The 15,046-nt window shown below is 34.7% G+C and overlaps 1 protein-coding gene across 1 annotated transcript in view; it reads left to right on the top strand.

The window, feature by feature from the left end:
* Positions 1 to 15,046, top strand: part of LOC107037754 (semaphorin-1A) — a 295,040-nt gene that overhangs the window by 203,615 nt on the left and 76,379 nt on the right. Inside the window, exon 4 of the mRNA XM_015256484.1 lies at positions 13,314 to 13,410. Within this exon, the coding sequence (XP_015111970.1) occupies positions 13,314 to 13,410 (97 nt within the window). The remainder of the gene's footprint in view (positions 1 to 13,313; positions 13,411 to 15,046) is intronic.

Below are 15,046 nucleotides of genomic sequence, written 5' to 3'. Positions count from 1 at the left end.
GCGGCATGGCGAGGGGGGGGGGGAGACGAGAGCCGTACTGGGGACAATCGGACGGCGCTACTGTGGCGAATTGTCTTGTTTTCCCCGTACATTGTAAACACAGAGAGCCAATACAGTGATGTTGTATATCCGCTTCGAGACGTAAATAAAATATTATGCAGAATCCGTGAATTTGAATTTCAAAATATAGTCGTAGAGATAAAAAATAATGTTGAAAACTGAAGGAAAAAACAAAAGCAGAATGATGTCGGAGGAGTAGAGGATGAAAGGATGAATTCTTGAAGTGTATTCGTGTATTCAGGGTGTATTAGATAAATAAGGAAGGAGGGAGAGATGAAACTTGCGGAAATTCAGATACACGTGAGGGATGACCTCCATTCGATTCCCCGGAGAGAGATTCCTTTATTTTATTTACCATTTTCTGTATTCTTTGTTAGCTTCTTTGTTCCGTATTTCGTTATGTTTATCTCAGGGGGTTAGCTTCTATGGGACATGTCTGCAACAACCACTGGAGAGAACGGTACTGGGTTATGCATTTGTGGATCGAGCGCGAGTGGGAATGCTAATACATTGCTTGTCAATATTAGGAGATCGAATTCCGTGCTTTCGAGGGAATATATTCATGTGGGATTTTGGGTAAGTGGGGAGTTTAGATGGGAGATGACATTTTGTTTTTTGAGATTTCTGAAAAAACATCGGGGGGAAGTCAAATGAGTCAATTTCCCTTTTTTGTGGTGAGTGGGTTCTGCACGGAGAGAAAAGCTGGATAAAAATTACCTAGAAAATCGTGGCAAATTTTACTGTAGGATAGGTAATCATGTGATTCAATGAAAAAATACCAGTTTGTGGAGGATATTTTACGATTCGTTTGATAAAAAAAACACATCTAAGGATGCCAAAATTATCCTCCTGTACAGTAAAATTTCCCACACGGATAGGATATTTTTTTCTTGCACTCATCTGAAGATCATAGGGATGAATGAAAGGGAAATTTTACCGAGTGCATTCCGTAGAAAATCATTCTCCATTACAGAAAAAATATACGCAATTTATTCACACCGATTTATTCACAACACCAAAATCAACAATCTTCTTAATTCACCAAATCCACTAGATGGTGAGGGCATATATACATTTGTAAACAATCCTGTAATCATTTATATCTTGACAATCACTCAATGTCTTCCCTAAAAGATATTTTCTCAATAATCTACATTCTTTGTTAAATTGAATCCATCAAATAAATCGACGAAAGTTTTTTGAATATTTAACAAATGGTTGTCGAATGAAATTGGAAAATCTTTTTCTGAATTTAATTAAATATTGTTAAATTTCACCAACTATTTGTTGAAATTCAACAACTGGTTGGTAATTCATTTTTCAACAACTAGTTGCTGAAATGCACCAAATTATTTTCTCCGTGTGACAAAACGTAAAATGTCCTTCATGTAAACGATTTTTAATAAAATTAAATTTCCTGAGTAATTTTCCTCGACTTTATGTCTCGTCTTTATGACATGAAGTATTAATCGAGCTAATTGTTGAAACAATCCTCTAGAACGCTTCGACGATTCCTTCATTATCCGATTTATTGACAAAACCAAAATCAACAATCTCCATAATTCACCAAATCCACTCTGACGAATCAACAAATCATCACTTCATAATTCCAATTTTTTCCCCCGAATTTCCATCTCTCAAGCACTGTTTGCAGTGGTCTACATACCTCTGGTAAATGACGAGTGAGTGGATTAGAATCATTACTATATTTATAGGTATTTACCGACCGAAGTACCATAGATTCACCAGCCATACATTCAACAATTGAAAGATGAATAGCGAGGAGGAAGGGAATTTGTGGCATGAAACGGTATCGTGGTTTTCAAATTGGCCGAATTATTCTCGTGTGGAATTCACAATTTATTCCGAAACGTTCATTAAATTTCCCACTAACGCAACGCTGGGGGGATGGAAAGGAAATATACCCACTGCGATACTCCATCGACGCTCAACGTCATTACCATCGTTATCGTACATTATTCCATGCCTGGACTATTTCAATATTTCTGTTTCGTTGATTGCGAATCAATATCTCATAGTCCGAACATTTTTGCGCCCATTCCTTCGGCTTTTTTTCTCATTCTGAATGCAAAATTTCATCGTTAGTTCCAGTAATTGAGGTAATTATTTTGGAGTTGGGAAGATGTTGTATTTCAGCTGGGAAATAAGAGCATTAAAGTCAAGAAATTATCATTACTATTTCTGCTGCATAATATTTCTTCGGAAGAATTGAGTCAATTAAGTAATTACCCTCGACTTAATGCCGTACTTATAAATTTTAGCATCTTTAATTTGTTCTTATGATTATCTCTGAAATTATTCAATCATCCAACAGAAATGTTATGAATAATTATGCAATTTTTGGAATTGTTTTCGTTCTTTCACACGGAGAGAAATATTCAGTAAAAATTACGGAACAATTCATGGAATCCGCAATGGGGAATCGTTTTCCGACGATTTTTATAGGAATGGAAGACAAGAAATCTGAAACGTTCAGTGAATTCTCAGGTTCATCACCGAACAAAGTACGAAATTGTCACGTAATTTTTCCCGAAGAGGTAAAATCTTACAGAAACTTACCGATTTATTATGCCTCCAAAACCAAAAATTCTTGAACGTTCAACAATTTTTATGAAGCTGGTGAGTTATTTTTACGTTCTGTTCCGTAAAATTTCTCTATCGTTGTGGATGGTTACTTTTTACGGAACAAATCGTAGAATTTACGTGGCGATTCGGACAATTGCAGTTCCGACTCACACTTTTTATTGAATTTTACTTCGCTCGCGGATTACGTTTTGAAACGTAATTTTTAAATTTTTTTTCTGGTAATTTTTACTGAATTTTTCTCTCCGTGCATCGAATCAACATATTATTTACATTTCCTTCATGAAGACCACATTTTCCTACAATTGTAGTTTCTCTCTCAATGCAATATTCCGTATTTCTGTTTTACGAGGGACTCAATTCAGCGAATTGTAATAATTAATTATCCAAGGACAATTAATTATCCCCCAAATAATGTCCCCCCATGCCAAGTAAATTTCGAAGAATCTAATTGAAATTTCCCAATCAATCATCGGAATGTAATCGAACATTCATCAAATTTGGCTAATTGAATCTGCCTATCCGATCTATATCGAATTCTAATTAATTTGCTCGATGGAATTCAATATGCACATGTCGCCGGAATTTCAAGCTTGAAAAACCTTATAATTCTTAACGGAACAGTTGATAGAGTTGAGTTAGGTCATGAATGTGCACAGTTGTACAACAAACGACTGGAATGAGTGTAGCGTGGCACAGCTAGGTACCGTAACCGACGATGGGACGATTCGACGTCAGAGTCCCCCTACCGTCGACGTGGAGACGTCGTGAGTTAACTCGCACACTCGCGTGACCTGATGATTCACAAGCCACCACTTCCAAGTACAATATCCCTTTCAGCTGCGTCTGCCAACTGTCCCCGTCGTTTCACTTTTCAACTCTGTGTTTACTTTTTTGCTTGCTCATCGGGTGGACCTGTCCACTTTTTTTACTGGGCGTCAACTTCCGTGAATTCAGGGAATAATTGGATTATTATGATTGTAAAATCATCGTTTGTTGCATTCGAATGGTCGGAAATGCTTTCTTTCTTTTGTAAACATTTAGAGTTGAGGGAAGCTCAGGTAATTGTCGATTTATCTCAGAAACTAATGGGTTTAGAGAAAAATGTATAATGACCTGTTTTGTAGCAGACGAAATTTCTAACAAAAAATGTTTTTTGACATTCTCTCGTAGTATCAATCGTTTGTATCTCACAAACGATTGCGCATATATAAACGATATTGCGCATTCAATTATCGTGAAAAAAATGCGTTGTTAGAAGTTTCAAAAATTTTGTTTAGACTATTTTGCGAATATCTTGGAAACCAATGGGTTTAGAGAAAAATATCAAAATGCGTTTTTTAAAGATGACGAAATTTGTAACAAAAAAGTTCTCTGACATTTTCTTGTGACATCACAAGTTTGAGAGATATTGCGCATTCGAAAATGATTTTAAAAAAGCGTTTTGAAAAAGCCAAAATATATTATTCAGGCTATTTTACGAATAACTCGAAAACTGATGGGTTTAGAGAAAAATGTTAAGAAACCTTTTTTGTAGCTGACAAAATTTCCAATAAAAAATGTTTTCTGACATTTTCTTGTAAATTCCATATTTATCTATCAATTTTGCATTATGAAATGATGAAAAATTTTTTTTCTTCAAATTGAAATTTTCTGTTCAGACTATTTTACTAATACTTCACTTTCAGTTGAAACCGCAAATTCAGATTATCATCTGTGGAATAAATTTATTCTCGCCCCCAAGTGCTTCATCAGTCTCCATGACACAAACCCATCGCCCTGAAAGCCACCCGTGCAAACAGAGAGAAAACCACATCAACGATTTTAAAAAGAGGTGGTAATACCGAGAAAAATTCTCTCAAGATAAAAACTTGAGGTGGTGGGAGAGGACTTGAGGAGCGAGGCTTTCCGTACTTTGTTATCGTACTTTGGCAAGCGTTTGCCGTCGAGTTTAACCCATTTAGTGACGATAACGACGGTCCCGAGCGTCCTAGAGTCCCTTTGGAGGACCCTTGACTTCACTCCTGGTCTGTCACGTCCTAGAACCACTTTCAACATTCAAAATCGTTAACGTGCCTTTTCGAGACGTTTTGAAATCCCAAAACATGCCAACATACCCGGGAGAGATGGTTTATTCCAGTAACGGGGGAGCGGTTTGTTGGTGAATCTCTCCGGTCAACATTTCAATTTATTCAACTCGAAGGGAAATTCTGTTCCTCAACTTTCGAATTAATCACATGGAGAAAAATTATTTATTTATTTATTTATTTGTTTATTCAAATCAAGACGGTCCAAGCCAGTTAGAAGACTTATAAATAGTACGGAAATAACAAACGCATCGCAGTTTATATATTCGCACTAGGTAATGAATGTAAGAAGTATGATACGATAAAGTTTTTCTTCAGAAAACTTCTAGTGCTGTTAAGGATATCCAAGTCTTTTTTACAGTTTGGTACAGACCACATTATGGATTCAATCATTTTCAATCATTAAATTCGTCAATTAGAGTGTGTGAGAAAATTTAAAAAAAAAATGAATATTCAAATTACATTTTCCACGGAATTATAATTTTTTAAGCATTCCTTATTTATAAATATATAACTAAAATTGTTCAAACTTTCGCAAGCATTATTTTTTATAGTTTAGGCATGATATCGATTTCTGCTAAAATTCTGAATATGAATAAATTTGATTGTTCATGAATTATTTATAAAAAAATGCTTGTAATTTTAAAAAATTCAATTTTTAAATTATTTCATCAATCTTCCTGTAACAGTAAACTTTCTTTTTTTTTCAAATTTTGAAAATGTTTAACGGTTCAACGGTTCAATATCCAGATTCAAAGTCAGATCTGGAAAGTTTAAATAATATGAAATCATTGTAAAATGTCCCGAAACTTAGAGTCAAATGGGGCTGAAATGAAAGGTCTGATGTTCGATTAGAAAACTAGGAAAACTTTTCACTGGAGAAAAAATAGGGAAAGTACTTGAATATCCTCAAATTCAAATTTATAGGAATTTCTGATGAAATTTCTAAGGATTTTTGGAAAAATTTCATGTAAATATCGGGAAAAATTTCACTGTTAGAAAATTACTCTTGAAATTTCAAGTAAAGAAGCTCGAAATGTTCACCAATGACAAAGTTAAATGAAATTTCCGTAAGTTCCTTCATTAACGAATCAGTTAATTTCTTGAATATTCAAGTAATTCTCCATAAGACCTCGTAAAATCTCAATTTAAAACTGTTAAAACTCTCAGTTTCACATCCCAAGTCTCAAAATAAACCCTCTCCTTTTCTTCGAACCACTACAGACCGTTCTCTCGAACAAAATTAATGAATCCCCCAATCATGAAACTCTGAACAGCCGAATTCTTCCTAAATGCCCCGAAAACGCAAATTTCAACTCCCAAACCCCCAATTCATCCCAACGACAATCTCCTCCCTCCCTCTCCCCCTTCCAAGAAACCAATTACAAACTCCCGAACGAACTTAATTTTCATTAAAACCAAGTCCCACATCTGGGTCGTCCCCGGCGTTGACCAACTCCTCAACTACTTGGCACTAAAATCGAAGCCAATCGCCAGGAGTCATGCCAGACCTATCGATTCGTCCAGTAGCACCTGAACGTCCAAGCCCCCCTCTCTCCCCTCCCCCTCCCCCCATTCGCCCCCTCTTCGCCGTCCACCCCCTGCAGAGCCCAGCTCTATCATACCTGGACACGCCCGTATCACACGAATGCGTATGTACATGCACCCGAAAGTTATGTATATTGGAAGGTGCTAGGGGGTACCGAGTCTTATGTACCCCGGGGAAACTCATCGGTTTTACCCTCCCTCCCCCCCACCCTCACGACCAACCGTAAATTCGTTGGAACCGTTTCCCGAATCAAGAGTGTCTTGGCCAGCAAAGTGGCCCGGGGATAATTGAAAGCGAAACCCGCTGGCATTCGCCATCTCTCGCTCACGGAGGAATCAGTGGCTGGGAGAAATAGGAGGGAATAACGTACAGTTACCTTCTCTCAGCTGCCATTAATTCATCGAGGTGACGGGCCATAACGCTTCCACGATCGGGAATAGTTCCACTCTGTAATATGGAGAGGAACTCCTCTTCATTTTTAGGTTTTTTTGGTTTTTCAGTGCTTTTTGCGGGGTGGGGTGGCCACTCGTGCGAGCGAATACCGCTATCCCTCATTCTGGGGCGTAATGAATTCTCGGTGAATAACCGGCGACGTGGTGGGAATTGCGAGGGGGGTGACAATTATCGGGATCGAAATTTCAGTTTTCGGAAGCGAATGGAAATTTAATAGGAATATTTTCGGATTTTTGCTGCCGAATAGGAGCATTGCAATCGTTCAAATTTAAGTTTTGGGTTTTTTGTGTTATATCGACCTATTATGGTCCAAAAACCCCGACAATGCAATTTTTAGACCGTGTTCGTACGTATATGTGTACACGGAGAGAAAAGTTAAATACAAATTACCCGAAAAAAATGTAAAATTATGTTTCGAAACGTAATACGCGAGCGAAGTAAAATTCAATAAAAAGTATGAGTTGGAACTGAAATTGCACGAATCGCCACCTAGATTCTACGATTTGTTCCGTAACAATTAACCACCCGTCAGAAGTTTTACGTAACGAAACGTAGTTATTTCTATAACTCACCAGCTTCATAAAAATTGTCAAACGTTCAAGAATTTTTGATTTTAGAGGCATAATAAATCGGAGAATTTCTGTAAGATTTCACTTCTTCGGGAAAAATTACGTGACAATTTCGTACTATGTTTGGTGATGAACCTGAGAATTTACTGAACGTTTCAGATTTCTTCTCTTCCATTCCTATAGCGGATTCCCCATTGCGGATTACGTGAATTGTTCCGTAATTTTTACTGAATGTTTCTCTCCGTGTATGTGTGTATGTGTGTGGTAAAGTTTTTCTTCAATTGTTCGCTAATGAATGGATGGAATTGAATCTTTTTTTTCAAATATAGGTATCGTTAAGCCCTATCGATCACAATTAATTGAAATTTAATTCATCGATTTTTTTTTTTTTTTGAAATTTTTCGAAAATCGGTTGTCTCACGATAACTAAAAAATATGTTCTGAATTCATTGAATAATGGTTTAAAAAAATTGTTTAGATGTTCCTTTGACCGCGTTCGAAGATGAAGGCGATAGTAATAATCGTTATTTTGATTTGTTCGAAAATTTTCAAAAATTTTGTATTTTTTGAAAATCAGAATTCCGGGAATATCTTTGAATATCATGCTTCAAAGGAATTCAATCATAACTTGAAATGTTTGTTTTAATGGCACACGGAGAGAAATGTTCAGTAAAAATTACGGAACTCACGATTCACTCAATCAAAAAAGTAATTCACTCATTCAAAAAAGTAATTATAAAGAAGTGTGATTGAAAAATTTCATTTTCGTTACTGAATTCTCAATGACTTATCACTAATTTCTAGAAATGAATCACCAAATTTCAGTGAAGTTTTGGTGAATTCTGTGACATGTCTCTAAAAAGCAAAAATAAGTTTTCTCTGTTTCCTTTACATTATTTTGATCATTAGAATTCAATAAAGCCCTTAAGTTACAGTATTTCATCGAAGAAGGAGTTTTTGGCGATCCTGCTGTTGCTTCATTGGAGAATAGTTCATTTCCATTTTCTTCAAATGTCACATCACCAATCAATTCCTCATCAGTAAATAAATCCTCCTCACTGCCTAACTCTTCATCACTATCAGGAATTATACGATTTTGGCTCATTTTATCTGCTTCGAAAATCACCTTTTCATTTTTCAGTCATTCCATGTATTCACTATTCGGAGGTTAGATTTCCTTCCTTGTTATTCTCTTTTAATAGGTGATGCGCATGCGCGTCATGCGTTATTTCGGGTTTTAGTTGAGTGTGGATAGGCGCTCGAAACCCGCTACTTTCCAGTTGACTATAGTCAACTGAAACCCATGCGGTTATACGCACGTATCATATAATAGTATATTTCAGCACGTGTGGGGCAATATCGTCTTTAACGTGTGTGGGGTTTACAGCATGAGCCGAAGGCGAGTGATGTAACCACACACGTTAAGGACGAAATTTCCCAACAAGTACTGAACAAAATTTTATGTCACGAAGCCTGAAACCGGCTGAATTAGACACGAGACGCGAAGCGTCGAGTGTGTAATCCAGCCGGTTTCAGCCATGAGTGGCATAAATTTAATTATTCTCTATTTTGTTATTTTCACTTCAAAGAATTTTTTTCTCTGCTAATTAAAACATTCTTGAAGGTATAGAAGCCATCATATCGCCATTTAAGTGATTCTTTTATTTTAGATCTTACCACGAAACTCGAATTTCCCTTAACCCTCCAATTAATACTGCTCTCCTCATTCCCCACAATTTGAGTGGAACTTCAATGATAATTCACCCTCTAGTCTTCTCCTCATCAGCTCAACCCGAGGATGTGAGAATGATAAAAGCTTTTTAATTTCACAGTCGAGTGGTATATTCCACTGGTACCATTGCGCGTCACAGGTACCATTCGCAAGTACGAAAAATTAGAATGAAAATAAAAAACACTGGAACTCCCATTTCTTTCCTTCCAGCACTTCAACAACCTCTCCTCGGGATCTCTAGTTGTAATTTACGAGGGACGCGTGATCAAGGAACCACCCACTCTGTCTCTTTCACAACCTCCTTTTCTCCTCATTCTTTCGTTCTATGGGTTAATATTTCTTTTATTACAGAAAATTATCCTACACTTTTTTTCTTCATTATGCGGACGTATAACGTGGAAATAAATGTTTTCAATTGGATAGAGTGTCGAGAATTTAATGCTAGTTTATGCTATTCTAGAATTTAATCCGAAATATTTTTCATTGAATAATATTTTTTATTCTAAAATAAAGAAGACACGGAGAAGAGAATCAAGAGAAAAATTTCGTTATAAAAGACAAAATTTATCATTTACCTTAGATTTTTCTCTTACTTCCAATTAAAGATCCCTGAAATATAATTTTAAATATTTTTATTCCAAAAATTATTTGAATTGGTTAATTTAGTTGTTGATTCATCGCAAAATCACCTTCGTTGCATCAAAATAATGCAAAGAAAATTATGAATTAATTGGGACATTTCTTTTCCTCATTATTCGGACGTACAGAGCGAAAACAGATGCTATCAATGGGATAGAGTGTCGAAAATTTAATGGAAAATATTTTTCATTACATAATATGTTCTATTCTAAAATAAAGAAGACTGCCCGAAGAAAAGAACACGGAAAAAAATTGAATTAAGTATATTTGATACCAGAATCAAACATGTGCATAAACCTGATTCAAGCATAAAATATACTTGATTCAATATATTTTATACTCCAATAGGGGATGGGTATTTTAATTCGAGGATGATTATTTCGTATCAGACCGGGTTGTACCCAGCGCTATCAAGTGTGATATAAGGGTCAGACACTAAGTTTGAGAATATAAGGGTCAAAAACTCAGAGCCTGAATGTAAAGGCGAAGGAATGAGGGTCAGAATGTTAGGGCTAAGAAAAGAGGGTCAAAATATAAGGATAAAAAAATTAGGGTCAGAATATAAAAGTAAAATAGTGGGTGTCAGGCAATGAGGGTCATTTAAGGGCTAAAAACGGTGATGAAGCATAATATATGACTTATATTTAGACCCTCATTGCCTGACACCCGCTTTTTTTACTTTTATATTCTGACCCTCATTTTTTAACCTCCTCTTTTTGACCCTTATATTCTGACACTTAGTTCCTGATCCTTATATTACACTTAAGAGGGCTTCTTACAACCCGGCCTGATACAAAAGAATCATCTTCGAAGTGAAATACCCATTCCCCAATTCAGTATAAAATATACTTGAATGAAGTACATTTTATACTCAATTCAGGTATTTTTTCCGTGAATCAACGAAAAAATGTCGTTATGAAAGCCAAATATTATTACTTACCTCAGATTTTTTTTCTCTATTAGAATTAAAAATTCCTGAAATACAATTTCAAACAATAGTCGTGTGATAATCGTGTTATTCGTGTGATTTTCTCAACAATAAGTTCTCATGAGAGAATTTTTTTTGTCCAATTTTATTCTAAAGATAATTAAAATTAACTTCATTATAAAATTGCGTCCACCACATCAAAATGTTGATAAGAGAATTATTACTTAATTGAGTCCTTCACAAAGTACAAAAACAGAATATTATATGATGCTAGAGACCCCAATTTCGTGATTGCGATATAATATTCATGTACGAAAATGTGGTCTTCATGAGGGAAATGTGAAATTCCATTTTCACAAGTGAATTAGATATGTTGATTCAATGAAAGGCGGAAAACAATTCCAATGAGGAGTCACTTGCTAACGAGAAAATTGCATAATTGATCATCAAACTCCTGTTGAACGATTAAATAATTCCAGAAATGACCTGAATCAGTCCTTCATTCATTATACGAAGTAATTCACTATGCTAAAGGTTGCGAATAAAACATTAGATTGAGCGTGATCATTTAGTCCAGTCAATTCTTATCAGGAAGCGTCGTACGTTACGAATGATAATGATGATCATCGATTGTGAATTGAAAATCATGTTCCATGATATCGAGAAAATTTAATTCTCTCATTCCAGAATAATTCACATATTACATTTGCCGAAGGAGGGTAAATCCTCTCGAGGTTATATTTTGCTGCAGAGATGCTAATAATAGATATATCAATCCTTCAAGTGCACCCTCAAGGGTTGTGAAGGGACCAAACAAAACATTCATAAATAGTTGCTATTATCGTAAATGAAGACTACAGCTAATTTTCTTAAATTCTTAATGAATTAATTTATATTCAGAAGTTCACGCTTCAGGAAATTTAGATAATTTACATAATAATTCAACGAATAATTTTAATAATTAATAATTTATTTCCTTTCGTACATAAATTTCTTTTTTTGTACACAACTTTCGTATGTATTCTGAGAAGGATTGGGAGCGGTTACTGAAAGTCATATTTTCAAAAACGGAAACTGAAGAAAGAAAAAACAATATTTATACATACTAAATTTAGTTGGATTATAATGAATTATGCAAAGAATAATTTTTAATTCAAGGCTTTTAAAATTCTTAATTCAATAAGCAAAATATTCTTGCATAAAGTATAATCTTCTCTAACCCGCAATATTTTTCCTCCACGAAACAACATTTTTTCCATCCCTTGGATTTTCTTATTTCTTGAAGATCACAAATTACATTTGCCGAAGGAGGGTAAATCCTCTCGAGGCTATATGTTGCCACAGAGATGCCAATAATAGATTTATCAACCCTTCAAGTGCACCCTCAAGGGTTGTGAAGGGACCAGACAGAACATTCATAAAAAGTTACTATTATCGTAAATGAAGACTAGAGCTAATTTTCTCAAATTTTTAATAAATTAATTTTTATTCAGAATTTCATGCTTCAGAAAGTTTAGATGAACTTAAAGAATAATTTTAATAATTAATAATTTATTTCCTTTCGTACATAAATTTCTTTTTTTGTACACAAAGTTCATATGTATTCTGAGAAGCATTGGCATCGGTTACTGAAAATCATATTTTCAAAAGCGGAAACTGAAGAAAGAAAAAATAATATTTAATTAATAATTTTCAATTCAAGGCTTTTGAACAGCGATGACCATCGATCTTCCTATTCTGCAATATTAAAAGAATTTCCGACTTATATTGATTAACGTTTAAATAGATTAATCGAAATTAAAAAATAGTAAAATAATTGATAATCTAAATTTCCAATTGATGATGACTTAAATATTTAATAATATGGAATTATGAACTTTCTATTAAATAACTAATTCTAAATTTCTTTTAAGGGATTTTCCATTATCCAAATAATCATCAATCTTCCTAACTAAATTACTGATTAATAAATAATTCGGAATTTGAATATTTAAAATGATGACTACTTAATAATTTATGGACATGGCTATTCCTGCTTTTGAAATTCTTAATTCAATACGCAAAACGTTTTCGCATAAAATACAATCTTCTCTATCCCGTAATATTTTTCCTCCACGATCCAACATTTTTTTCATCCCTCGGATTTTCTTATTTCTTGAAGATCACAAATTACATTTGCCGAAGGAGGGTAAATCCTCTCGAGGTTATATTTTGCCACAGAGATGCAAATAATAGATTTATCAATCCTTCAAGTGCACACCCAAGGGTTAAGAAGGGGCCAGAAGTGCGGGGGGTATAAAATTCAATATATACTCCCCACGCGTCTTGAACATACACCAGCTCAGTGGAATATTTCATGCCGCCTCAACCCATTTGTATTTATTCTGCCATTTTCGTTCTCCCACTTTTGTTCCCTCATTTCACTTATTTTCATGTTATTTTTTTCCCCAACTCATTCTTTTTCCGAACCTCTACGTATAATATTTATTTTTCCCTCTTTTGAATTTATTGTGAGGGCTCCACACACTCTCGCGCCTGTTACGTATCCAATAGAATAGACCTAGAGTACATACGAATGCTTAACACGTAAGAACTGCACACTCGATCCACTGATGAGATGAGAGTGAACATTGTACATTGCACTCACGAAAAATATATATATTAAGGTGTTTTTTTTTCTGTTTTGTTACAGGGGATGTGATCGGCCAGAGGTTCTTGGGAAATGAGAGTCACGTGGAGCACTTTAAGCTTCTTGAACGGGCGCCTACTTTTATCCTGATTGGTGCAAGGTATTATCATTTGTGCATGCTTTTACGAAATTTAGTTCTTATGCACTCCAGGGCCGGGGGGATGTGGTTTTTCTCCAGTTATGGATTGTGCACTTTGGGAAAGTGAGGGGAAACGCTCAGAGGTGAAAATCGAGTCGCATTTGGCGGCTTTGAAACTGCTGAATGAGATCTATCATTCACGGATAAAATAGTCGCCAATTGAATACTTTTTTTATCAATTCGAGAACGAATATTTTTAGTTCAAGCATAAAGTACACGAGAAAAACAATTTTAATATCTGAAATGTATCTACTGGCTTTAAAATATTCTTGTACTCAAATATGATTTTGTCACAGATGAACTCACTCAAATCGCGTTGGTGAGTCGTCAGTCTTCCAGTATTTATTGTTTTCATGATTTTCTTTATGCACGGAATTTATTTATGATACAACGCGGAACAATAGTGATAAATGAGAATTTTTTCGAGTTTTGTAAGGTGCAAACATTTTGAGATTTAAGGCATAAAAAATAATTTTCTTTTCTCAGGTAAATATGGTCTACATGTTGGGAAATTTTTCACTCAGTGTATTTTTAATGCAGAAAATTTAGGGAGGTATTCTGATAATGGTAAAAATTACGGTGCACTCCTTTGAAATTTTTATTATTTTATGGAATTTCAAGGGAGTGCGTCATTAGAAATTTCAAATTTCATGAGACTATCAATGGAAACTATAAATTTCAGTTCATTTATTCAATTGATTGGAAATTCTAGGCAATTCGGTACTGAATATTCATGTTTTGATTGAAAACTCAAATAAAATTGGGAATTCTCATCTTCCTGCTGCTTAAAAATCACGTTGGAGAATTGTCAATCCAGTATTCCAGTATTTATTGTTTTCATGATTTTCTTTATGCACGGAATTTATTTATGATACAACGCGGAACGATAGTGATAAATGAGAATTTTATCGAGTTTTGTAAGGTGCAAACATTTTGAGATTTAAGCCATAAAAAATAATTTTCTTTTCTCAGGTAAATATGGTCTACATGTTGGGAAATTTTTCGCTCAGTATATTTTTAATCGAGAAAATTTAGGGAGGTATTCTGATAATGGTAAAAATTACGGTGCATTCCTTTGAAATTTTTATTATTTTATGGAATTTCAAGGGAGTGCGTCATTAGAAATTGAAAATTTTATGAGAATATCAATGGAAACTGTAAATTTCAGTCCAGTTATTCAATTGATTGAAAATTCTGGACAATTCGGTACTGACTATTCATGTTTTAATCGAAAACTCAAGTAAAATTCAGGATTCTCATCTTCCTGCTGCTTAACAATTGTGAATTTAAGTGAATATTCAAGGAAATCCGAAGTTCAATCATTTCTTATCCCGAAATTGAAAATTACTAGTCAATTGGTCATAAAATTTCAATTATTTTCCAACAGTGTAAGAAATCCATAGCACTTACGCCTGCCTGGCATGAAGCCTTTAATTTGTTTTTGGATTGAGAATCTTCATTATCGATTTGAAAATGTTTTCAAATGATATATTCTCAATTAAATTTTTTTTTCTAGTCGATCATTGAAGATTGCAAAGAAAAAAATCGTAGTTCAAGACGAAGAACAATCTATCTCTTCCAGTAGTTTCCGAAATAT

The sequence above is a fragment of the Diachasma alloeum genome, unplaced genomic scaffold (genome assembly GCF_001412515.2).
Source record: "Diachasma alloeum isolate Michigan unplaced genomic scaffold, Dall2.0 Dall_scaffold_00269, whole genome shotgun sequence".
Classification (NCBI taxonomy): Eukaryota; Metazoa; Arthropoda; class Insecta; order Hymenoptera; family Braconidae; genus Diachasma; species Diachasma alloeum.
This window is presented reverse-complemented; position numbering and strand designations above follow the sequence as displayed.